The 24,935-nt window shown below is 43.5% G+C and overlaps 1 protein-coding gene across 1 annotated transcript in view; it reads right to left on the reverse strand.

The window, feature by feature from the left end:
• Positions 1-24,935, reverse strand: part of foxp4 (forkhead box P4) — a 91,245-nt gene that overhangs the window by 44,500 nt on the left and 21,810 nt on the right. The window contains exon 2 of the mRNA XM_030729484.1: positions 13,973-14,152. Within this exon, the coding sequence (XP_030585344.1) occupies positions 13,973-14,143 (171 nt within the window). The 5' untranslated portion in view covers positions 14,144-14,152. The remainder of the gene's footprint in view (positions 1-13,972; positions 14,153-24,935) is intronic.

Consider the following 24,935-nt stretch of genomic DNA (forward strand, 5'->3'; position numbering starts at 1 on the left):
TCTTTATGCTCACTCCTTGCCTTTTTCTCTGTGTGACCTGGGTGAGCTGTAGCATTACAAAGCATGCCTCCTGCCCCCTTCACCCACCCACACACTTACACCAGCTCCTCTAAGACTCCCCCTGCTCCCCACTCCCCCTGTGGCATTCTTGGGGGCGCACTGCACCTTTAAAGAAAATATGAGGGAGGCCTAAGAGGGAGGCCCAACAACAGAGTCTTTGTGCTGCCGCTGAGCACACACACACACACACACAGACAAACACGCGCGCGCGCACACACATATACACACATCGGTGGTGTCAGACAGGTTTTATTAGAGTGAGAGAGGGAGGGAGGGAGGGAGGAGGAGGAAGGGGAAGGAGGGGTGAGGAGGTCACTGCTCAGCTTGGAGGCTCGAGAGCACACTGAGTGTGCAAGTGTGTATGTCAGTTTGGTGTGTGAGTTCTTATGACTTGTCATCGCTCCCCTCTGTAAATCATCGCCTCTGACACAGCCTTTAATAACAGTGCATTTTTTAATTCAGCAGGGTCACACAGACACACACACACACACACACAGAGACGCACACTCGGCTACTTTCTCAGAGGTTTCCAAAAAATGGTTGACAACTGTGTGTTTAACTGAAAATCAAAAATTCTGACGAGAAGAAAAGAGCAGAAATGTCCTTTTTTTGCCGCAGGTATCGGTCAGCGTCTTTATGAGCATGTGCACATCTGTATATTTGAGAATAGGTTCTGCTTCACCTACAACAGCTGGGATGTCATGAGTTAAAACTTAGATGTGAACTAGATGGTATCAACAAACATGTAGCAAAAAAAAAAAAAAGACCTCCTTAGCTAGATTTGTGTGTGTGCGCGCACGCGTGTATGCACCCGTGCCTGGCTCAGGTTGCTAAAGCAAACAGGTCTATGTGTGTGATGAATCTGGCCTCTAATCCGCCCAGTGTGTTTGGGTGACAGAGAGAAAGAGAACGCAGGAATAAGCAAAGAAATCTAAACAGAGAGACATAGTGAAGGAAAGGGAGGTGGGGAGGGAGATGAAGGGGAGGGAGAGAGAGAAAGAGACAGGTGGGTACCATATGTTGGAGTAATCCGTCAGCACTGACTGAGGTCCATTGTTGACGGCCGAAACGAAACAAAATCGTCCCCCTTTTACCCTCTCCTCCTCATATCCCCCCATAGATAAACAGCCCCCGGGGCAGACAGTGGGCTGTCCTTGGGGGAGAAGGAGGAGGAGGGGAGGGAGTTAGGAAGGGCAAGGGGGAGGCAGGTGGTATCAGATTTCTCTGCTCTTAGACCAAGAAGAAGAGTGCACAAAGGAAGGAGCACAAGTGAGCGTGAGGGAAAAGCTTATTGTTTCATTTAGTGACAAGGAAGTTGAACTAGGTTCTAGCAACTAGTGATTCAGATGTTTCTGCAGCGTCTGAGGCAGCAGATATCGTCAACGCCAAGCAACTATCCCCAATCTGCCCTACTGGCTCAACAGTCTGGGAAGGGAGGCTTGTAATGCACCTCATCTCCAGTGCTCTATCCACTCCCTTCTCCAGGAAAGAGCAATAGATGGAGACACGGGCAGATGGATTCAGTGTGAAGATGCAGAAAAGAGCTTGTCACACCCTGCTGCTTCTCTAAGGTCTGCATGCCTTCTGATTTTTGGATCAGTGGGAGAGACTGGGTTCAGAAAGAAGTGGATCCCCCCCCCCCCCACTCTTCCCTCTCTCTCTCTCTCCTTTCTGGAGGGCTGTTATTGAAGCTGAAAGCCAAGCTAAAGCTGTGCGGATGCTGCCTTCCTCCTGGGTCATCCCGGTGATCCCTTGTATCCATGTGCGCTACTTCTCCTCACTTTGGCACCAAAAACACCCTCAAACTCCAGTAAAATCCCCCACTACTTTAATTTACTCCCTTGTTTTTGGCTTGTTCTGTGCTACTCCACCAGTTTTTCTGGCTCTAATCTCCCTTATCTTTGATTCCTTCTCTTTCTCTTGCTACTCAGAGGGAATCATGATCAGAGAGAAGATGAAACAAGACTGAACAGATGTAATACAATCTACAAAGCATGTAAATTTGTTAAAAGGATGATGATACACAGTATAGTATCAGCTCACCTGCCTACAGAAATAGACCCAGTATTTACACCCACACCCACACATGCACACGCTATACACAAAGTGAAGAGGTGACAGTGGGATTGCTATATGACTTTGGGGCATATATGAGCGAGGGCTTGGTTACAGCCACAGTGAAATCTCATGTATCAAATGCATCGCTGTCAGTCACCACATAAACCGGATTGCTTTCCCAGATCACTTTATTTCTCTCCGTCTGTATCACCTGATCTGTCTCCCGCCTTCACTCTGCCTCTCCATATAATGCATACCTCACAAATATTTGTTTGGCGTTCCTCCAAGTATTTTGTCTTTCTTGTGCTCTGAACCCTCCCCCTCTCATCTCTAGAAATCTGTTACCCATACCCTTATTCGCTGCAGTAAATTCTGACAGCAGGCATGGGTTAGACGTAGACCTAAAATAGATTATCCGGGCCTGCCATTGGAAGCAAAGTCTTGTGAATGCAGCTGCCGGCCTTAAGAGGGGACCCTTGCCTTCCGCCTCTGACTGACAGACAAAAGGCTGCTAGAGTGACTGAATGCATGAACTGCACTTTCATGTAGAATATTTAAAAGTTCTTGCAGCAGATATGTAACGCATAACTTTTTAACCATCTCACACAGTTTTATATTGGTAAATTGCTGAGAGGACGGATGGTCACCGAGTTTTTATAGTAACTGTCGTCATCAAGGCTTTAGTCAGGAAGTTTTTATTCCAACCAAACATTACAGCAGCTGATTTCATTGATGCTCATTTTTTCCAGCAGACATTAAATTTAATGGGAATTTTGCAGGATTTTGCTAGGGCAGAAATACCGGTTGCTCCGTAGCACTGTAAGGGGAAAGTCTGCTGAGCTGCTGCAGAAAGAATGATCGTAAGTAGGGAAAATAAAGCACTATCAATGTTTCTGTGGTGTTATTTATCAAGCAAGTCGTGACCTTATTGATTTATGGTACGTGCAACAAATGCGACAAAGGAAACAGGGAATGGTAGGTATATTTAAGAAAGATCAGGGGTTTCCACGGGGTAAACATATATGTAGAAGGAATTTGCAGCTTGAACCAAAGCCTTCTAAAGCCTGTCAATTTCACGGTGGGTTACAAATAAAGTACCCTCTGCCAAGACTTCACCCCTTTCCTCTGACTCCTCATCGTGTACGCCTTCTCTTTTTCTGGCATTAATCAGGTCTTTCCGCCCTCCCCTTCACCAGCTTTCCTGTCATTTGTTTTCATTCCTACAAAAGTGGACTTCAGACCAGTTGTCCACCAATATAACTGAGCTTAAGCGGCACTCAATGCCTCAATCTAAACTATCTGGGACACCTTCGGAACCACCAGCCAGCGGCAATCCTGTTCGGCTATTTAATGTAATGTTTCCGCAATATAAAGGCACCGTTTGAGTGCTGAGGTTTTTAAAATGGCTGAAGCAAGCTTCTCTGGGCCCAGACTGACCATTAAAGAGAGGAAAGACCGTGTTCAAGAGCCAATGCTATAAAAACTCACAAACTCCAAAAGAACTTCAAAATATGCTGTAGTGTTTGAAAACCCTGGCTGATTTTAGGTTTTTTTTTTTTCACATACTATTTTTCACAGAAGGGACCTGTTCTAAACTCCGGGGACCCTGCCGATTTCCAGATGGTTCTCTTCAGTTCAAAACTGTTTTGTGAAACGAGAAAACCTCTCCCCTTCAACTACGTCCTGACACTCATCTAATGTTTCTATTGATTCACGGGGGTATACCCGTGGTCATAAAAAGGAGCTGAATGAATACCCAGAACTGCTTTCTATCATGACACAATTCATCATCATATACACACATCTTAAATCCGACACAAGAGGTTTTCAACTATTTTCTGTGAAGTGAAGGGAAAGGGCATGAAGAAATAGACAATTAAAGATAATGATGAGGTGAGGAGGGACAGAAAGAAAGAGGAACTCCCTTCCTAGGGAATATAAAAGCAGCTCCCTCTGTACTGTATGCCTCGGTTCAGTCCAGGCGGCTAATTGATGGCAAATAGCTCTACAGCAGTTTCCTTACACACACACACACACGCACGCGTGCACACACGCAAACACACACACATACAAATACACGTCATACATTATATACACATATGCAGTTTCCCTGCGGTTTTCAACACAGCTCGTTTGGCAGGAGAGGAAGGTCTCTCTCCAGACAGACCCAGCCCATAGAGGAAAACACACACACACACACACCCCTACACAGACACACACACACAGATGGACAGTGTGGCTTATATTATTTAGCACTCATCTTGTATAAAGTAGGACAGTTAAGTAGCCAGGTCATGCTCCTTGGACTATAAGGCCCACATAGGTGCAGGTCTTAGATGGGTGACGTTTAAGGGATTTCTCCTGCCCAAACCATGATGAGGATAGCACCAGCCTGGCAACCAGACCTCACATATGGAAACCGTTTAACTCTTATTATTAATAACCAAAAAAAAAAAAAAAAAAAGGGGGGGGGGGGCAAACTAATAACACATGCAAGACACTGCCAAGACTCAGCTCGGGAGACAGAGGGAAAACACATACATACACAAACAGAGACTGTCTACCATGTGCACATGCATACACAGACACACACACACTAACGTGCACACTCACAAGTCTTATTGGTTAAACAGAAAAGCACAGTCAGTCCTAGTCAGTGGCCTGTAAAAGTATTAGCCCGCCTGCATGCTTTGATGGACATAAAATTCTTTCATGTTTTGAGTTCAGAAAGCTTTTACACCTGGTTGTGGCTGTAGAGATGGCAATAGACACACCCTAACACCCACCCTTACCACACACACACACACACACACACACACACACACACACACACACACACACACACACACACACGCACACACACAAACAGCGGAAGTGGGCAGTACAACAAAGGCTGGCTGCTGTACAATAAGTTTAACTAAACAAGCACAAAATCTTTAACTTCCCCAAATGAGAAGCAGGGTTGGGGTGTGCTCTAAAAAAAGGGGAAATGGGGAACTCTGTGTGTGCACTAGACTGTGTGATTTAGTAAGAAATGTAGTGAGGCACATTTTTAGGTTAAAATAATACAAAGGCAGGAGCCAACAAGCCAGAAAGAAAAGGAAATTTCAGCATGAAAAGTTTGCTCATGGCAGTTTAATGGCTTACTTTAGTCTTCATCAGTCAGAAAATATCACGCTTAATCTATTTTCCTGCTTAGGATATTATTACTTTTTATTACATTACAACATTATTATACACTTTTCACTTACAACACTTACGACTGTAGCTATTTGTCATGTGTTTTAGTTATGGAAAACTTAACTAGCAAGACAACAAAGGCATTCTTTCCATCAGGTGAAAGGCGGGTGCCGTGCACTGTTCCAGAGCTCAAGAAGAAGGCAAAAAAAAGAGAAAGAGAAGCGCTACATTCCTCTCGTCCTCCCTGTTGACTCTAATCTCTCCTTTAAAATGGCTCACACAAAGGACCAGCACAGACTAGCTAATTAGCAACACTTTAGGCCTCTGCAGCTTTTGTGTGTGCAGTGTGTATATGTGCGTGTTCATTGTGTGCATCCTGGGCTCTCAACTGTTTCCAGGGTAACTGCTTGCCCAGCAGCCTTGCAAGCGTTGCACATTTTGTCTTTACTTTCTCTTGTTCCCCTCTCGGTGTCCATCTAGGTCTGTAGATTTAAGTAGTAAGAAGCAACAAAAAACAACGGCCACTTGGACCCGGACAGGAGGATGTTATGACTCTCTATGACAAGAAAGTCTCGCCACTAGGCAAACATCTTTGTAGAGTATTTTGAGCGAACAAGATCAGTCCTGCATTTAAATACCCAGTCATCTCTTTAATGACTGTGAGTATAGCATCACCAGTCAACTTTGATAAAAACGGCACTACATCATTTCTATGAGTACATACATCTGCCACCTCAACTGTGCGCTTCCCATCTGTGCAACAACACATTTGACTTATATATTTCCTGGCTTGGCTGTTATAAAGCAGATAACTGGTTCTTCACTGGCTCCGGTTTGGGGTAAATGAGTGTGGTGGAGGGTTGTAACCAGGGTTATTATAGTCAACGAAAACAACGAAATAACGAAAACCTGAAATTGAAAAAACATTGTCGTTAACTGAAATAAATAAAAACTAAAATTAAAAGGAAAAAACGGTAACTAACTAAAACTGTATTGTGAGTTTAAAAAACTAAAACTAACTGAAATTATAGATAAAATGACCTTTCTTTTCTTGTTTGTCATTTTATTTAAAAGCCTTATGGACTGATCATTTTTCCGCTCCTCGAGTTTAAGCTGGGAGCGCCGTCAGGCAGCTGTGTGCGTGCCTGCGTGTGCGTGCTCACCGCGCTGGTCCACAAAGTAATGGCAGCGGTCTGCCGAGAAAGCGGCTGAGTCCCATATGGAGTTTCTTTGAGTCCGATAATACAGATAGAAGAGCGTCTTGGGAATGATGAAAAATGTATGGAACACGTCTCAGTGAGGAAAAAACACCAACATCAAAGTCCACCTGAGAAGCGCGCACAAGGCAGCTACGGAAACCGCTCTGAACCGACAAAATCTGGCGTTCACCTCCGGAGAAATGTGACTACTCCTCGCTGCCACGCAGCCGCAACGTTGTGATGAACCTGTTCCTTCCTTGTGCGTTTCCGGCCGCTTTATCGGTGAGAAAATAACAATCAGGAACAATCAATATGAGGACTCACAAATGTCAGCAAATTCCTGGAGGGAGCTGCTAAAACTGTCAGAATGGACGCGAGGGAATGAAGAAAGTGAAAATACAGGGACAAATATGTTTGCAGCCAAAAAACTGAGCACAAAGAGCGAGGACCAAAAAAAGCCCCAGCCGCACCGCATATAAAACACCAGCACACGACAAAAAGGTAATGAACACACACAATCCAGCTACACAAGCAGAAATACGGCATGAGGTCGGCCACATATCAGCATCTAACCAAGCTAGCTCCAAAACAGAAGCTGTTGTTAATCTGCTGCACTGACGCTGAACTTTATTAGGAGTTTATTGTAGAATTTATTGAGTTTGGGAGTTCATGTTTTTCTTTGTTTCTCCCTGTTGATGTTCATGTGTGTCCTTAATATTACACACATTTAGCACGCAGTGCTTCTGTCTGTGAACAGTTGGTTGTTGAATATATTTCTTTAAACTGTATCTTTTCTTGAGTTTTTATTACACAAGGTTTACTCTTGTACCTTGAATGTTGCACCTGACAAAGTATGAAAAACTAAAACTAATACTGAAACTAACGAAACTAAACTAAAACTAAGCAATAAACCAAAAATAAAAACGAGCAAAACCACTCTGAAAACGAATTAAAACTAACTGAATTAAAGGAAAAAAAGTAAAAACTAACTAAAACTGAACGATAATGTAAAATCCAAAACCATTATAACCCTGGTTGTAACTAATGCTTCATCATATTCGTGCCTTATTCTTGATGAACTCTGAAACAGGGCATCTCACTTCAGTTAAAACCAATTATGGCTGCTGCTTTTTCGACCAGTCTGGAGACAGACCCGTACACACACGCACGCGCGCACACACACACACACACACACACACACACACACACACACACACACACACACACACACACACACACACACACACACACACACAACACACACACAGTCACAGCCTGCTGTCACTGACTAGTTATAGTAACGAGGTTTTTCAGCTCTGCTTTGTAACCTGTGACCTTGTAAAAGCCTTCGGTCACCATGGTGACTTAGGTTGAGGAGTGGAAGTCCTATTTCCCTCAACTTTTTACCCGCTGTAAGTGGAACATTCACCATGAGCAGCGTCTGCTGCGGCCCATTCTTGAGGGCGTCCTGTGTACACTTGTGTGTTATTTACCTGACAACACCACCAGTGTGAGTGCTTTCAAACACTCCCATGGCAACCTAACCCAACCTAACCCCTACAGGTGCCCAGGTATGTGTGAGTGTATCTGTCTCCACAACAGAGACAGGACAAACAGACACATACACACAAACACACATATTTTTTCTTCTGTTCGTGCTGTCTTGTCTTGTCTCTGGGCCCCTTGGCTGGCTGGATCAATCAACCATGACTGAGTCCATGCTAGCTGATCTGGTCTGGTGGACCATGTCTACTGTCCGTCTCCTGTAGCATACTTATGTGGAAGACTGTATTAAGAGTTCACAGCTTTAAGTTCTGTTCAAATTGATGTGAAAACTATGGTGAATATTTCTGCTATGGTTTGAGAAATGTGCCAATCTATGGCTGACATTTCCTCTCTAACTGGAGGATGAGCATGTATTATGAGGAGGTCACAGGGGGAGAAATGCAAAGGCAAAAAAAACGGAGAGAAGAAAAAGTGAGAAGAAAAAAGAAAAAACACTCTCCGACTCTCACTCTGTGCATTCTTTCATTCAGCTGTTGCTGACACACAACAACGACGACAACAAAAATGCTATTAGAATGAAAAAATTAGAAATTTGAGGCGGGGGGGGGTCATTCATTTGCACATTAAGGCTATATTTTGGATATTTGTGGATATTTGTTCATTGGGTAGAGTTTTGTTTTTTAAGTTGGGGATTTGGTGCAAGAACACAAAGAGAGGAAGGCAAATCACTCTCCTTCTGTACAGTTAAGACAGTAAGCACCCAGAAGCTTCCATTATTTGCTGCTGAATGCTACCAAACCTCCGGAGCTCAAAAGATGGTCAGGATAGCTCCACTGCACACAATTATATTTGTTGCACTCTGTGTGTGTGTGTGTGTGTGTCTTTACACGTCTTAAATGTTCCACAATCCTGATCATTAAGCATGTAGTACCAGCTAACTGTGTTTATTGATTATTACGAGGAGATTTATTTTGCAGAAATACCAACGGGGGAAAGAAAAAAGTAAAGAAGTAAAAGTCAAAGAAGATGGATAAAGGGTACTGCTAGTGCTTTTAAGACTCCTAGAGGAAGTTGGTGCTCTATAGGTCTCTTTGTATCACTGCAGTAACAGCAGTGGGTGTTCTGTGATGGCAGGCAACCCTGCTTGCCCCTCCTCTGTCTCGGCATGACCTCTGGTGACCTGCGAACCACACTGACCTCCCACATAAAGACGAAGCCCTAGCCCAGACCGAGGGAAACCTTTTAGGAGGTGACAGCACTCACAGAGAGGACTGGGACTGATTTACGGGGCAGAACACTTGACAGACAGTTATGGGTTATGAATGCATGCAGACATAAAAGCAGAAAAACTGCATAAAAAACTGTTAGGTAGATGCACTAAAAATGAGCATAATTTAATTAAATTATTCCTAATAATCCAGAAAAGTGTAACTGAAATGATCTTTTCATTTCCACGTCCTCTTGTGAAGTCACCTCTTCACCTCAATCTTCCCTGCACTCCTGACCTGAAATTGAACTCGGTTGAGTGCTGGAGGTCAAACAATACACAACTGTCCCAGTGACCAACATTCACCTTCCATAATTCAGCAAAGCCTTTTCAGCCAAAGCTAGAGAATCACATGTGCTCAAAACCTCCCCACCTCCATTCATACGGGGTGTAATTACTGAGTCTAGCCAATCAAACAGGAAGCCATACGTTATATGAATCATCCAGCATCTCTCATCATCTGTTAACATGCTCACACACACACACACACCATTCTCATACATCTGTCCGCAAAGCACTCCCGGCATCAAACCCAAATGTACACTCTTGAACATGCACACACACACACAAAACAGCTATCTTTCATCAGTGTTTGTGTATATCTGAGATCTGTATCGGTTCCCCCTGATCTCCAGTCATCACTGTGGCTCCTTAATTACACCCTTCATTAACTCACATCAGCTCTGTGCATGTGTGTAACTTCTTATGTGTGTGTGTGTGTGTATGAGAAAGGGAGCGCGACAAAGATCGCCAGTATCTGAGTGTGTGCGTGCGTGCACACGAGAGAGCGAAACGAGGGAAGCACTGAGGAAAAAATAGAACATGACAAATGGGAGTGGGGATCGAAGCTCCAAACCAATTTCTAAAACTGCCTTTTTCTCAACCAACGTTCCTTTTAAACCCTTGGGGAATGGAGACCACTGCTACAGTCTGCTTCTCACTTTCTATTTGTGTGTAAGAGTGAGTTAAGCACAAGAGAGAGGGGAAAAACTCCTGTCTGGCTGGTTTAGGCGACTGATGAGTGGCCCTGCCAAGAGGAAACGGCACCTTTTTGCCACCATCTCACTCTCTTTCCTCTCTTTCCTACTTTCCTCTCCTCTGTTCCCATCATCACCAGAAGCGATTAATTGACGGCAACGAAAAAAAAAAAAAAAGAGGAGACAGAAATGGGTGAGAAGAGGGAGGAGGGTAGCAGCAACGTACAGTAAGGAGACTTAAAGGAAAGCAGAGAATAGGAGACACCTGGTTCTCGTCAGTGAACCCTCCACTCAGCCACACATACACACACACACACTTTGAGGTTTGTTAGGATTTATCCTGCTTACATTTCTCTTCTGCTATGCATCATTTCATGTCCACACCCGGCACCTCAACAAAGTGCCATACGCTCTCCACTGCACTCTCACTTTTCCACCTCGCTTTCCTCTCGCTCTGTAACTCTGCTCATTGTTTTCCCTCCTTCCCCTCCCTTCATCTCGCTCCTCGATGATGGGGCAAAACTGGTCTTCACCCCCTTTTCACTTTCTTCCCTCTTTCCTGCTCTGTTCTTTCTGGGGAGGCAGACAGGCCACATTCCACAGGGAGGCCCAGGCGCCCTTTTCTGACACGTCTCAGCATTACACCCCTCCCTCATCCCTCTATTTCTTCTTTCCAGCCCACAAATGCCCCCCCAACCCCCTTCCACTCCATCCCCGTGCTGCCTCTTCACCCGTCCTTTTACCTTTATTCCTGCTGACTGGTTGTCCCATCTCCCAAGTTCTTCTCTGTTTACCCATCATCATTTTCCCTACTATCTATCCATCTGTCTGTCTATCTCTCTCTTGCTATCTATAGACAGAAAAAGAATCGGAGATAAAATCAGAAGATAGACATGGAAGACAGAGGCCAGTTTAAGGGTTTGATGGCTGGAGATGGCTGTGATTTCTCTCAGGTTCCCAAGGGGCCCAAGGAAAAGACGGCTTTGTGTTCTGACAACACTGCGCTGTCAGGAGTCCAGTGTGTCAATGTGTATATCTTTTCTGCTCCAATGCGCATTGGCAACGCTGGTCTCCAGTATACCTTCAGGTGAGAGACTCAAGCGTGGAGATAAAAGGAGGAAGGGGAGCAGGAGGTATGTCCAAGAGATTTAGGTGGTGTCTCAAAGAAAAAAAAATATATATGCTATTCTACTATCAAACCCAAACTCAATTTAACCATAAAGTGTGATAAAAAAAAAAAAAGGATGAAAATCAAAAGACCCTGTAGATCTAGCTTTAGATTTTAATTTAGCATTTGCAAAATCTCCCTTAAGTTTTTAAAGACTGATTATGAATTAAATAAATCTAACAAAACAAAAGAAACTTGGATGAAAATTTAGACAGTAAAAAAATAAGTATAATACTTTCTTTTAAATAACAAAATTTGCTCTCAATAAAAGTTAGCATGTAACTCAAAAAAAAAAAAACATCTTTACCCAAGTGCATTTAAACTACATTTAACATATTTCAATATTTTCTAAGATCTTTAATTTAAATATGTATAAATTATTAATAATAACAAATTCTTAAAAAATAAAACAGATAAAAGATAAACTTAAAAAAAATCAGCTCCTATCAGAAAAAAGAAACCAGGGAGTGAGGCAGGGTGAGGTAGACAGCTGTTGAGAGGTGCATGATAGGAACCAAAGGCTGGTAGCATTTTGGAGGGCTGAAGGTGGCACGCAAGCTTGTACGTGTATTTGTAAATCTCAAGGTAAAGAAAAGACACCATACTAAGCAGACACACACACAGAGTCATCAGCATTATCACATGTATGCAAAAACAATGTGCCACGATGCAAAATGTAGAGCGAAACAGCCATAAATCAAGTAAAAAAAAGAGCACAATGTTCCAGAGGAAAATACATGTAGCGCAGGAAGACCACACCTACAGCTCTTAACTCAAATCATTAATTTTCGCAAAAAAAGTTTAACAAAAAAAATCTGTTCATAAAGAACAAACACACACACACACACACATACAAACCTATGCAAATTTACAGCAACATATGTGGATGTAACATTTTTGTGAGGTGAGCGTTGGGATCTGGAGGAAAGGTTGTGCTTGTCTTTCATGGTCCACAGTGGCTAGAAGGAGGGGAAAAAAAGTACGGTGAGAGAGAGGAAGAGAAAAAGATGGAAAGAGAGAGGGAGCTATGTTTGTGGTTGGTAACCCGCTTGAGAGAGGAAATACCAGGGTTCGCGCACACACACACACACACACACACACACACACACACACACACACACACACACACACACACACACACACACACACACACACCTATATACACACACACAGGTGCAAAAACATAGAGAGCATAGACACGTCCGAGAGAATAAAGACCTGCTTTGTATGAGCTACAGGTTTGGTGTTTAAATGTGTGCATTTGTGCGTGGCTGTGTGTGTGTGTGTCCTCGGCTGAAGGTTGCTGAGGAAGCAGGGTGAGGATGCAGTCATGGGAAGGAGGAGGGAGGGCAGGACAGGAGTGAAGGGCTTCGAGTGTTCTTCATTCACCTAAGGCTCCATCATTATAATTAGGGGGGGAATAATTTTAGCAGCAGGGAAGGAAACCCAGACTTTTTTCTTTCCCCCCCCGCCCCCGGGTTTCCTCACTAGAAAGAACCCAGGAGCCCACACTGACCCTCTGTGACGGGTAAACATACAAAACACGCATTAAAGATAAACAGGAGGACAAAATGTGTTCTATCTCTCTTAATCTCTTAAGCAAACGCTCCATCAGTGAGTGAAAAACGTGAATCACTAAGTTTCCATCATTAGATCATTAGACGACAACACAGCAGACATTTTTGTGTGTTTACGTACAAATGACTAACGTGGAGACCTTTAGATGAAAAAAAAAGTTGTGAAATGCTATGTGTGTGTTTGTCTGTGTGTAAATCTGTATTATGTGTAAAGGTCCAGGGTCCTTTAGAGAGTAATCATCAGAGAGTTATTTGGATTTTGAGGGGAATGAGAAATAAAATTTTCATCCAAGAAGTTCCGGGAAAAGTTTGGAAATTCCATTTGATGCAGTGTGTGTGTGTGTGTGTGTGTGTGTGTGTGTGTGTGTGTGTGTGTGTGAGAGAGAGAGAGAAAGAGAGAGACAGAGAGCGTGTACAGCTGATGCACAGAAGGAAAATAGCGTAACTGCAGACGCTACATGTTGACGTCATGAATACACGTCTGCGTGCTACATGGAGCGTGCCATAAAAATAAGAATCTGAAACTTCCACATATACAAAGCTTATATACAACAGCTCACTCTTCCTGTTTTCTTTTTCAGGATTGTGAGGATTGTGTAAAAACACATCACTGGGAAAGTCATGAGACTAATACAGGGAATTTCGTCCCAGTGGAATTATTTGGCACATTATGAACAGTGAATAATTAAAGCAACGACAAGCCAAACTGTCAGAGCTCATCACTGCTCACACACGCAAAGCTAACAATTACTATGTGGACGCTTGAGTGTTGTCACGTCTGTACATTATGTAACGACCTCAAGTGTGCGTGTTGTACCATATATAGAATCAGGAGTTGCACAAGCGTCAGGTGTTGCAAAAAAAAAAAAAGTCTCATGAGTGCATATATACTGGTAGAAACACAATGCAAAAAGTATGCATAACATCCCCACAGATGCACACAAAAAGCCAAAGAAAGCACGCAACATATATGCACACACCTGTTGCTGTTGCAGGTGGAGCAAGTCAACTGGGCTGATCTCTCCATTGGTGTCTCCATTGGACCCACCCTCTCTACCTCCCCCTCCATCTGACTGGCTACTGAGGCTGCTGACTCCGTTCTGGTTGGACGGCGTCGTACGAATGGTCTCAGAAGCTGATTCCACCATCATCACTGGCACCTGAGAACAGAAGGGCATGACACAGGTTGAACAAAATGACCTGGGCAGTTTGAGCAGAAATCCTCCTATGTGAGTGAACAGATCAAGGTGGGAAAATAAAGTAAAATGCAAGGAGAGAGAGAATTGAAATGTGTGTGTTCATGTGATGTATGTGTGTGTGTGTGTGTGTGAGTGTCTATGTACACTTTCTAAAAAGGGCTTGTGGTCATGAATCGTACATGCACAAACCTGCCCGAGAGGCCACAAACCAACACCTAAAGCAGACACTTTTTTTTTTTTTTTGTCTCCATGTAAATGTGTGTCTAGGAGCGAACACAATGGATTAGGATCAGATGTGCAGCAAATCTAAACTGACAAGTCTGTTAATACTCTGCTATATAGTTAAATAACACACACATTTCTCCAATAATCAGAGGTGGCATGTGTGCGCTGTGTGTGAGCCATGAGCTGGTTGCTCTTTGAGAAAGATCTGTTTGATGCACCTTCAGAGGGCCTCTCTAATTAGAGCGTGTTCCTTCCACAAAACCCGGCAAAACGAGCCGTTCCTGGATGTGTTGTTGTTTTTTGAGAAACAACGCCTCGCAAACACACGGGCGCATTTGCCATCGTTAGGAGCTTGAGCGTGGGAGAGAGGAGACGCAGAGACACACACTCTGCGCGCACAGAACACACACAAGGCAGCTAATACAAAACAAAACAAACCTTCACACAAGCACGCAGGCTGTGAACTCCTAATGACAAGCTCAATCTCGTCTTTCTGCCTCATCCAGTTTTAGAAATTAACACACACACACACACACACACTCACACACACAAGCACATACTTTAAAAGGGGAAAGTTCTTTTGCTTTTACTTCAGCAGCCCGGAGTGGGTACACAAAACGCCATCGAGGCATTCTACCCGCCGTCTGTGTGCGTGTCTGTGTGCGTGTATAACGTATGTGTGTGTTTTTCAGAGGCGTACAACCCATGCCTTCTGGGGAAACAATAAAAGCTATTTCATGGGAGAATCTAACTTTTCTTTTCCTCTGAGGCAAGAGCAGGTGAACATGAGTGCATGTGTGTCTGTGCGTGTGTGTCTGTGTGCATATTTTTTTTTTTCTTTCTGACAGCAGGTGAGGGTGAGAGATCGCTGGTGGCTTTGTTAATGGAATGCTGCCAAATGCTTGCTGAGGGACAGGGACCTGAGCATGTTTGTGTGGGGGGAGAGGGATACAAGTGTGTGCAGGTGGATGGGCTGGAGGATGTGCTTGTTAAATGGTCAATTCTCTCAAATCACCAAAAAAAAAAGTTCTTTCACTGAAGAGGTATCCAGCCATGAGGAAAGGCTGGTTAAACTTTTAAAGGTTTTACAAAACCTGGATCAAAATTTTCCGCCTTTTGTGTCAGTTTCCGATCTATTTTATTGTTTTTTTTTTTGGGATAGGATCAGAGGTTTCGGAGGCAGACTTCTCAGGGCTTGAGTACATGGAAATAAATCTGTACAGCTCAATGCCACTTAGTGCACTGGGCGAATATGTATCGTCGAGGAATTCTACGAAAGTATTCAGAATGTCTCCATTTATATGACAACCGGGCTCTCCGGTTTCAGTCCCAGACGAGCTACTGTTTGGCCACTGTGGTGAGACCATTTTTGCCATATGTATTATTATTTTTTAAATTATTGCAAGCTAAACCTTTAAAAGTACAAGGTGCTTACTGACATATTTCACCAGTGCAAGACTCTTCCCTAACAAGCAGCGCCATTCGAGAACCACAAATCACACTGCAGTATTTTTCCTCCCCATTAACTCTCCCCTGTCTCCCTCCTGGCACCCATCCGCCTGTGAAGTTAAGAGTGAGAAGTAGAGCGTTATTGTGACATTTAAAGCTAGTCACTTAATCTCCAACCTCACTCCTCTTCTCAATGCTCTCTCTCCCTTTTTCATTGTCCCCCCCCACCACCACCACCACCCCTCATCTCCTCCCGCCTTCATACAGACCCCTGCTAGGTCAAACTACTCCCTGAGGTAATATTATGAAGCGAGGCATAGTGCTGAGTGATCAACAGATCTGGCCGTGCAGTCCACTGACTTTGCACTGCAGTAGAAACTCCTCACATCATCACACATTTCACTAAGCATGAATCACCGGTCTGCAATTTATCCCACACTATATTGTACCATGCCGTAATGTACTGTACACCCATCTGCTTTTTACTCTTTCTCATTGACCTTATTAGCAATGAGGGGAAGAGAGATAAAGACAGACAGAGAGATAGAGCTTGCAGGTGGACAAGGACCTAATGGGAAAGTGGGAAGTGTGTAAAGCTGTGAGCACATGCCCTCTCTTTTACACACACAGGCAAGTGTGGTGGTATGCCCATCTAAAGGGTGTGTACTCTGTCATATCCTGTAATGGGTGTATATAAGTTGGTGTAATGGAGGTCGGGAAAAAGGCAGCGGCATAAATCTACCCTGAAGTCTCTGATTAGGGTTATGATACACACACACACACACACACACACACACACACACACACACACACACACACACACACACACACACACACACACACACACACACACAGACACACACAATTTTAAGTTTAAGTGTTTCTGGCAGCAAAGAGGAGCTGCCCGTGCAAAGGCCTGTCTCAGCCCGCTATCCTGCTCTCTCTATGTGCCTTTTTCTTGCTCTCTCAATCTCACTACATGCTCAGACCCTCTCTTGCTGAACCCCTGACCTGAGAGTGTGTGGGGAGAGACATTCCCACTACCCCGAGGGGACTGAGCGAGGGAGGGCGGAGTGCAGATCAGAGAGATAAAGAATGTGTTTGGAAGAGAGGGAAATAAAAGGCCTCTTTTGCCTTTTAATTGGGATGGAGAAGAGAAGGAGGGAAATGGGACTCAACATGTTTCTGATGACTCTGGCGTATATGTGAGTGTTTGTATATGTGTGTGTGTGTGTGCGTGTGTGTTTGTCTAAGAGGCTGACACCTACCTTTGTACTGTAATGGATTAGCTCACCGCGAACGCTCAGTGCATGTGTTTATGTGTGCATCTGGTGAGATTGATGAGCGGAGAGGCGTTGGGATGAATCCTGTTGCAACACGTACTGTAGCTTGTTTCAGATGTTCCCAAAAAACACAGCATTAATAATAATGATCAGAGCAAAACTCTCACTCCGTTTCTTCCCATTGCCCTGGGTGTGTGAAGTTCAAACAAGCCGAGCCAAATGCCCAGTAAGCTGGCTCACCATGGCTGACTCCCAGGCTTTGTCCAAGGTATTTGCTCTGTCAGATTCCTCCTGGTCACCGCTCATCAGGAACGTAAAGCCAGACCAGTTTCACTTTCTGTGAATGCATGTGTGTTTGTGCGAGAGGGGGAGAGATTTGTGTACGGCATGCATTTATGTGTGCATCTGTGTTTACAGCAGCTTAGTGAGATAATAAGTCTTTATCATGTTATGCCTCATGTGGGAATATTTCCAGCACTCCCAGAACGCCTGTTCTGTTTCCTCCGCCTTGCATCAGCTCACAGGAACGCTGCTTATTAGGCAAAGAACTGAGGGAATAAGGGTGGGAGGGAGAGTGAGCGGAGGAGGGAGGGGGTAAGGGAAAAAAATGTCTGTACCAGTATCTACACTCCATCATCTATCTGCTTTCATCTGACTCTTGAATTATCTCTCCTGCTCTCTGCATGTTGTCTTTCTCCCTCTGGTTATGCCTGGCAACTAGTGGCAGGTTCAACCCTGGAAAACATTAAAGTTTTCACCCTGAAATAGATCCTACATAGGTTATTTCTATGATCTCTGATAGTTCAATCAATATTTGTGAGCAAGTGAAACAGTCGTCTGAAGCCAATATGTGAGCAACCGCTGCTCTAACCTGTTTTGTAATCAGGAATCAGGATTCAGAGTTGACAAAGAACGGCTCTGTGGATTCACAAAATATCTGCTTAACTGTTCCAACCAAAAGGACTTCACTTCATTATAAATGACGAAACAAGGAAGAGAAATCACAGTAGTTATTGTCACTCTGTCCACAGAACGTCCTATTTACTGTCAGTGGAGCAGCTAAAGGATTTGTCTCCTAAAAAACATTACAAAGCGTCTAAGCAGCTCTATATTTATGCTTTGACAAGGACACGAACACTGTCATGCAAAGACAGATCATGATTTAGTAAACACTTACACACACCCATATTCTCACACTCTCACCCAACAAGCTGTCAAGACTCCACTGCTAAATAAACTGTGACAATATCCCCGAGGGAATCTGATTTAACCCCAAATGCCAGAACAAATCCAACTATCAGATCTGGCCACTTATGTCTTCAGAAATCCGTTCATTTGTTAAAATGTGAGAAACACAACGAGAAACTCTGAGCAAACAAATTAAAACTGATTTTTTTTTGAAAAATCTGGTACAGTGAAGTACTATGAAGAAAAGGGAAAATAGTAAGTAGATATAGTTTGCTTTAATAAATGCAGCAGTGACTGCTGGAGAGGTTCTAATACATCCTTCCATTAAAGCACCTTACTCTACCTTTTCAGACAAGCAGACAATAAACTATTTAACCAGTGAGTCTACCGAGTGCATGCCAGCACATGTTTAGAAGAGCTGTTAAGCACAGTCGTTCTAAAGTCAGTGAAATGAATTGTCAACCGTTCACGCATTTTTGTGAGGCATATTCATAGCGCTTCTCTGCTAACTGTATTTGCTTTAGTTCACTTTGAATATTGACAAAATGTTACCAGTTCCCTCTCAAGGCACAGAATTGTTTTGTTGCGTTCGATTTAATCCAAATTTGTTCAACGTGTTGGCTCTTTCTGTTAAATTTAAAATCTATTACAATCATTTGATCCAGTCTGCACGAAGTACAGCCAACAACTGTCCTGGCTGCATGTTTCAGATATCTTAAGCCATCTTCTCTAGCCTCCCTCCTTTAGAGGAAAGCGAGAGGAGAGAAGGAGAGGAAGAGGAACAGGAGGGATATCTGCGTGGCATTTCTGAGCTGACGTGTATTAGTTTCAGAGACGAGAATGAGGTCAAAGGAGCAGTGAAGAAATAACACCCTGCATTCTCACCCAGGCACAAAAATCTAGTGCACATACACCAGATCAGCCGGGTAGACTTCAGCACAGAGTTAAAGCTAGCAGCTACTAACAGCACTGCTCCAGGCTACTTTGGCTGTCAGCCAGCGCTAACAGGTTGGCTAACAGCAAAGGGCTAATGCTAGATGTCTGTGGCTGCCCTGGCCCTGCTCCAGTGCTAACAGGTGAACTCCATTATCCCAGACAGATAGTCAGTCAGATGCGGGCCAATATCTACTACCGGCTGGCTGGCTGACTGACTGGCTTCAAAGAGCATCATCAACCCAGAAAGAGAAGCTAGCAGCACTGGCCTGCAGTCTGACCTCCACTGTGCTCTGCAGCTGGCTAATGAAGAAGCCGGTGCTTTTGTTAGGGAGTGGAGAGAAGAAGAGAGGGGCTCAGAGTGCAGATGATAAGAAAATCCCTCACTATGTAAACACAGGGAGTTTTTCTATACTTCTGCAGGACTGTCTGCCATATGGTGTTTAGTTTGACTGAGCATTTAATAGCTCTTTTGCGTGTGCACGTGTCTCTGCACATGCATGTGTGCCTATCTATGTATTGTTGTAAAGTATGTATGCTAACTTGCAATATGCTCCCCCCTTCCCTTCTCTCTAATGTGCAGGTCTATGTTTGCATGCTGTGCGAATTGTGTGTCTTCTTGCCCTCCTGCAGTTCTCAGAAGACAAAGTCCCTGTTTACAGAGCCCATAAAGATTAGCCTCCCTCGGTCAGGTGGGTTCTGGAGCCATAGGTAAACACACAGCACATTCCGCACCGATGAGATCGCTCCGTATGTGTGTATGACCGGGGCAAACATACACTCCTGCCTTCACCTCGACCCTTCTTTTAGACTGCAGTAAGTGATTTACCAGCTTGGAGACTGCTGTCTGTTCAAAATACTGGAGACAAAGATACACGCATATATGCATGCAACACACACACACACACACACATATTTGTAGAAAGAATGGACTTCATGCACACCTCATTTATCTGAGCCTAAAATCACGAGTTGTACATTCCTAGAGAGGTAAAACTCATGCGCGTGCATGTTCGTGCATCCGTGTGCCAGCTGAAAATCATCCTGTGATCATGAAGGTGAAAAATCCCAGATTTCACCTTCATCTCTTCCCTCTGTCCTGAGAGGTAATGGAGGCTGAGGGTCAGGCTAATACGGTCCACACGGATATTACTAAGATTGTATTTAACATGGTGGAACAGAGGTGAAGAGGGCGGTGGAGGAATGCAGGGCAAAGGAAAGGAGCTTTTTGAAAAAGGCGATGTGCCTTTATTTGGATCTGAAACCAGCTAGAGCACCGCGGAGCAATTAGCAGCTCGGTCCTATGAGAGCTCTTTATTAGAATGACCTTCACTGTGTGTGTGTGTGTGTGTGTGTGTGTGTGGGGGGGGGGTACAGAGAGGGACAAAGAGAGAGACAGAAGAGAAATTTTTGAGGAATACAGATGAAGGGTTTCAGCTGGGAAATAGACACATGACATGAAGGTGAAACAGATGAGTAAACTGAGACTTAAGTATGTTGAGATTTCATTTTCATGTTTGAGCAACAGAAGTGACGTGAAAATGTGCAAATGTGATGTGGTCAGTACGACCTACCATATGACCCTTAATGCTAGAATTCATATGCACACATGCAAACGCAATTTCAGTCTTCAGCCTCTCAGTCTTTTCAAATGTGATAGGACAAATATGTGCGTATGTCTGTGTGTGTGTGTGTGTGTGTGTGTGTGTGTGGGTGTGTGCGCAGGTGAACATGAGAAAGTGGAATTTTCTTCACTTAATATGAAGGGAACCTGACACTGATATCCTCCACCTTCACTGAATAAATTACCAAGTTCCTAATTTCAATTACATGGGACATTTTTATGTTCTATTGCATGAAAAGGCAAAATTGTGGAGAAAACAGAAAGAGGAAGCACAAAGTATGCACGTGTGGTAGCAGCCTTTAGGTGAGGCAAAATTTCATTTATGATCAAAATTTACATTAAAAGGAAGATAAAGTGAAAAGATTTAATATTACTGGAAAATGGGGAAGAGCAACCTACAATAATAAAGGGTTACAACGGATTAAACAAAAAAAAAATAGTGGTGTATAAAATATAAATAAATAAATATCAAAGTGGACATGATATAATTTTGTACATCGGCTTTCAAGTCGGGCACTTTGCATTTCCTAGTTAATTAATAGATTGGATCAGAACGAGTTTAATCAAATATAATTGAATAAGTCCACAGTAAAAACAGGCCAGACTTTAAAGGAGACATGCAGAGAAAATGATAGCATGTCCAGTTTTCAAATTAATTGGATTTTAGTACTTTTGAACTTGGTCCAAGCTGTTACAGACTAAATTAACTCACATTCTATCCAAAAGTGCTAAAACAAGATGATATCCCTGAGCATTCAGCATGGCTGTGCACACACTCACACAATCACTTTTCCTTTTTTTTTTTTTTTGTCTTCTCCTTTTAGAAAAGAAAAATAAAAATCAACAGTGCTGCAAACCAATGAAAGTCTGTAATGTATTCCATGTTATTGTTAGTTTTTCTGTTCTTCTTGCTCTTTTCTCCTTACTTTTGTCTTACAGGCCACAACTAAAATATTAATCATTTCTCAGGCAGTTCTCATTGTATTAAAAAATGTCTCCTTTATAATTTATCAGAGAAAGAAAAATCTTTGTTATAGTGACAAGCATGCTAATTAATAGAAGTAGAAGGAACACTGAGAGAAGTCATACTAATTTGGTACATGCTAATATTAATAGAATAATTTATGGCACAGTATAAATAAATTAATAGAGTAATTCGTTTGAAAAGGGGATGCCTTCAATTCAATTTAGGAGAAAAGAGCAAAAAAAGAAAAAAAAATGTCTGCCTCTTGGACAAGGACATTAATAGCTGTGCTCTATCACCAGAACTGAAAAGGAAGAGACAAACTAAACACGCACAGTTCACTTTTAAAACGCATCAATATTTCAGTCAGCTGATGAAAATTGGATGAGCAACACTTGTATTTCCCGCCTTGTTATTTTCATTTGCTGTTTAAGGACTTTTGGAGTGGTAAATTTGTGCAGAATGTGCAAAAGGCGTCTACATGCATTTTTTTTTTTTTCTTTAAATGCACTCTTCTCATTGGCTTTATGTAAACTAACAGCTGTGTGCCAGGCAGTGGGCACGAGAAGCAGGGGAATAGAGGGAGGGAGTAACAAAGACTGAGAGTGAGAGAAGTGGACTGGGTCATTACCATCCTTATTACTCCTCATTAAAATACACCCATCACAAAGACATTCCTCTGAGTGTGTACGCGAGCGCGTGTGCCCGCGCGCCCGTGTGACCGAGCGCACGCGCTCACGCTCGTTTCTGGTGCTCCTGATGTGCACGTGTGCGTTCGTATGCAAAAGTGACAAAAAAAAAAAAAGAACAATATAATTGGAGAAATGTACGCAGTAATAATAGGTATTCACAAAATGATAATTCATATTAAACAGGGTGCACAAAGTCAGCCTCATTTGCATGTTTTAGATTATATGCATTTCAAAAGTAATTTCCGCAGGGCATATGAATGACATTAATTCCCGGGCGGGTTCTGCTATAGACCTCAAACTATCAAACACTCAAACATTTAACAGATGAAAAAAAGAGGGAGCTAGTGCCTTGGCAGGGGAGATTTCAAGGTTAAAGTGTTTGAATGTGAATTTTTAAACTTCTGTCTTGGTTTGTTTAAAGTTGCTCTAAAGCTAGACTAAGAATTCCATTAATTCTGAGACTTTTTTTTTTTTTTTTTGTGTTACTCAGCTGTATGTGTGCATATGTGGGCGTGTGTGTGAGTGTGTGTTTCCTGTAACAGTCCGAGAAAGACACCTTCCCTCCTAATCCACCACCATTTCCTCAGCAATAAGCCAGAATTGGTCTGACTCACTTTGTGAGTCATGTGCTCTTGTCACTCCAGAAGCAGAGTAGCACGATCCAACAGAGAGAAAGAAAAGTCAGAGCTCCAATAGCCCGCATTAACTGACCCGAAGTGATGGGGGGGGGAGAAAGTGATGAAACGGATGAGAAAAAGGATGTGGCGAGGGAGGGGATAGGGACAATGGGAAGAGCAGGGAGCAGGAGAGGGAGACAGAGGGTTCCCTCTCCTCATCTGCTCATGCCGAGAGGAAGACCCCGGGGCAGGAAACAGGCTGGATGAATGTGTGATTCCAGTGGAAAACTCTGGATGCCACGGACAACATTCTTCTCTTATTAGGGAATCTGGTCTGCAGCCACATTATAGCACTTGTCTCATTACTGCCTATGAGCATTTCTATCAGACACACACACACACACTGCGCGCACACACACAGAAACGCACACCATCAAGATGTTCTCCACCTGTTATTCTCAAGATGTCTTGGCGAACGCACAAAGTCATAGCTCGGGAAGAGGGGAAAACAATAAAAAAAAAAGGAAGCGTATAGGAAAAAAGCTAAAGGGCTCAGCGTGTCTGTGTCTTGTTTGTGGTTTGTCTTCATCTGTAAACAGAGCTGCTGCTGCGAGTATGTTAGCATGTCATTATCTCATTAAGAACTGAGGGCTTCTGCGTGGAGGATTCATCTGTTTTGTTTGTGAGCGTTCAGCGACTGATGTTCTACAAACACAACAACCGCAAAACACACATATCCCACAGTGCAGACACACGAGGATGCGAGGAGATGGTGGCAAAACTCACACGTAAAAACACACACAGACACACTCCTGTCAGTGTGTTTCAATCTGGAAATGCGCAGATAAAAAATAAAAAGAGTCCTCTGATGCATTTGTGGTGCACTTTGACTAGAAAGACTTCATAGAGTAAAGGAAGGGGTATATCTAGGGTCAATAAAAGTGGGCTAATTGATGCCTGGGAAACATGTTTGTTTTTTTTGCTTGCCCCCCCCGCCCCTTTTCATTTTTTGTCCCCAGTCAGTCACAGTAGATCTGTTAATCTGAGAAGGACGAGTGGAGAAAGCAGAGGTTTAGATTCAATAAGACATTAAATGTTGCTCACACAGGCACATACACAGACTGATTTAACGTGCCATAAGGCAGCCGCGGGGTGTATGTATTGACCAAGATCTGTCTGTCTTAACCAATGACCAACAGGACGCAGGGCTCTTCACTGGTCCACTCTGCTTCATCAATACTTCGCTGCTCAGTCTATTCAGCGGCAAAGAGCTTTCCTACAGCTGCAGTTCAACACAGGATCAATGTTATGAGCAATGCAGACAAACTGCTGCTAAACAGATCGGCCCCTGCTTCGAAGGCCCGCCACAGGACCGGCTCCCCCGTGCTCAGATCGTTCCACTAATGGAGCTCTCCGCCAGGGCCCCCAAGGGCCCCTAACCACTAAACAGGCCCCCAGGGATTCATCCCCCTTCTCTCCCTCCTGTCATCTTCAAATCCCTCAATCATTTCTCCATCCGCATGGTTGTATTGACCTACACCTCTTTAATCAGGACCGCTTACTTGTCCTTCTGTGAATCCCTGTGTTCGCACTCAGATGTGGAGTCTATGTATTTCAACTGCTGAGAGCAAAAGTCAAGCTTGACTGTTTCAGGAAGTGAAAGAGAGAGGGGAAAAAAAAAATCCCTCTCCCTTACCCTCCCCCTGAATGTTGCTGGGATCCCTCACTACATGACTCCTGACTAGTCATTCTCCAGCATTTGTCTTCTG

Source organism: Archocentrus centrarchus, chromosome 5, assembly GCF_007364275.1.
Source record: "Archocentrus centrarchus isolate MPI-CPG fArcCen1 chromosome 5, fArcCen1, whole genome shotgun sequence".
Classification (NCBI taxonomy): Eukaryota; Metazoa; Chordata; class Actinopteri; order Cichliformes; family Cichlidae; genus Archocentrus; species Archocentrus centrarchus.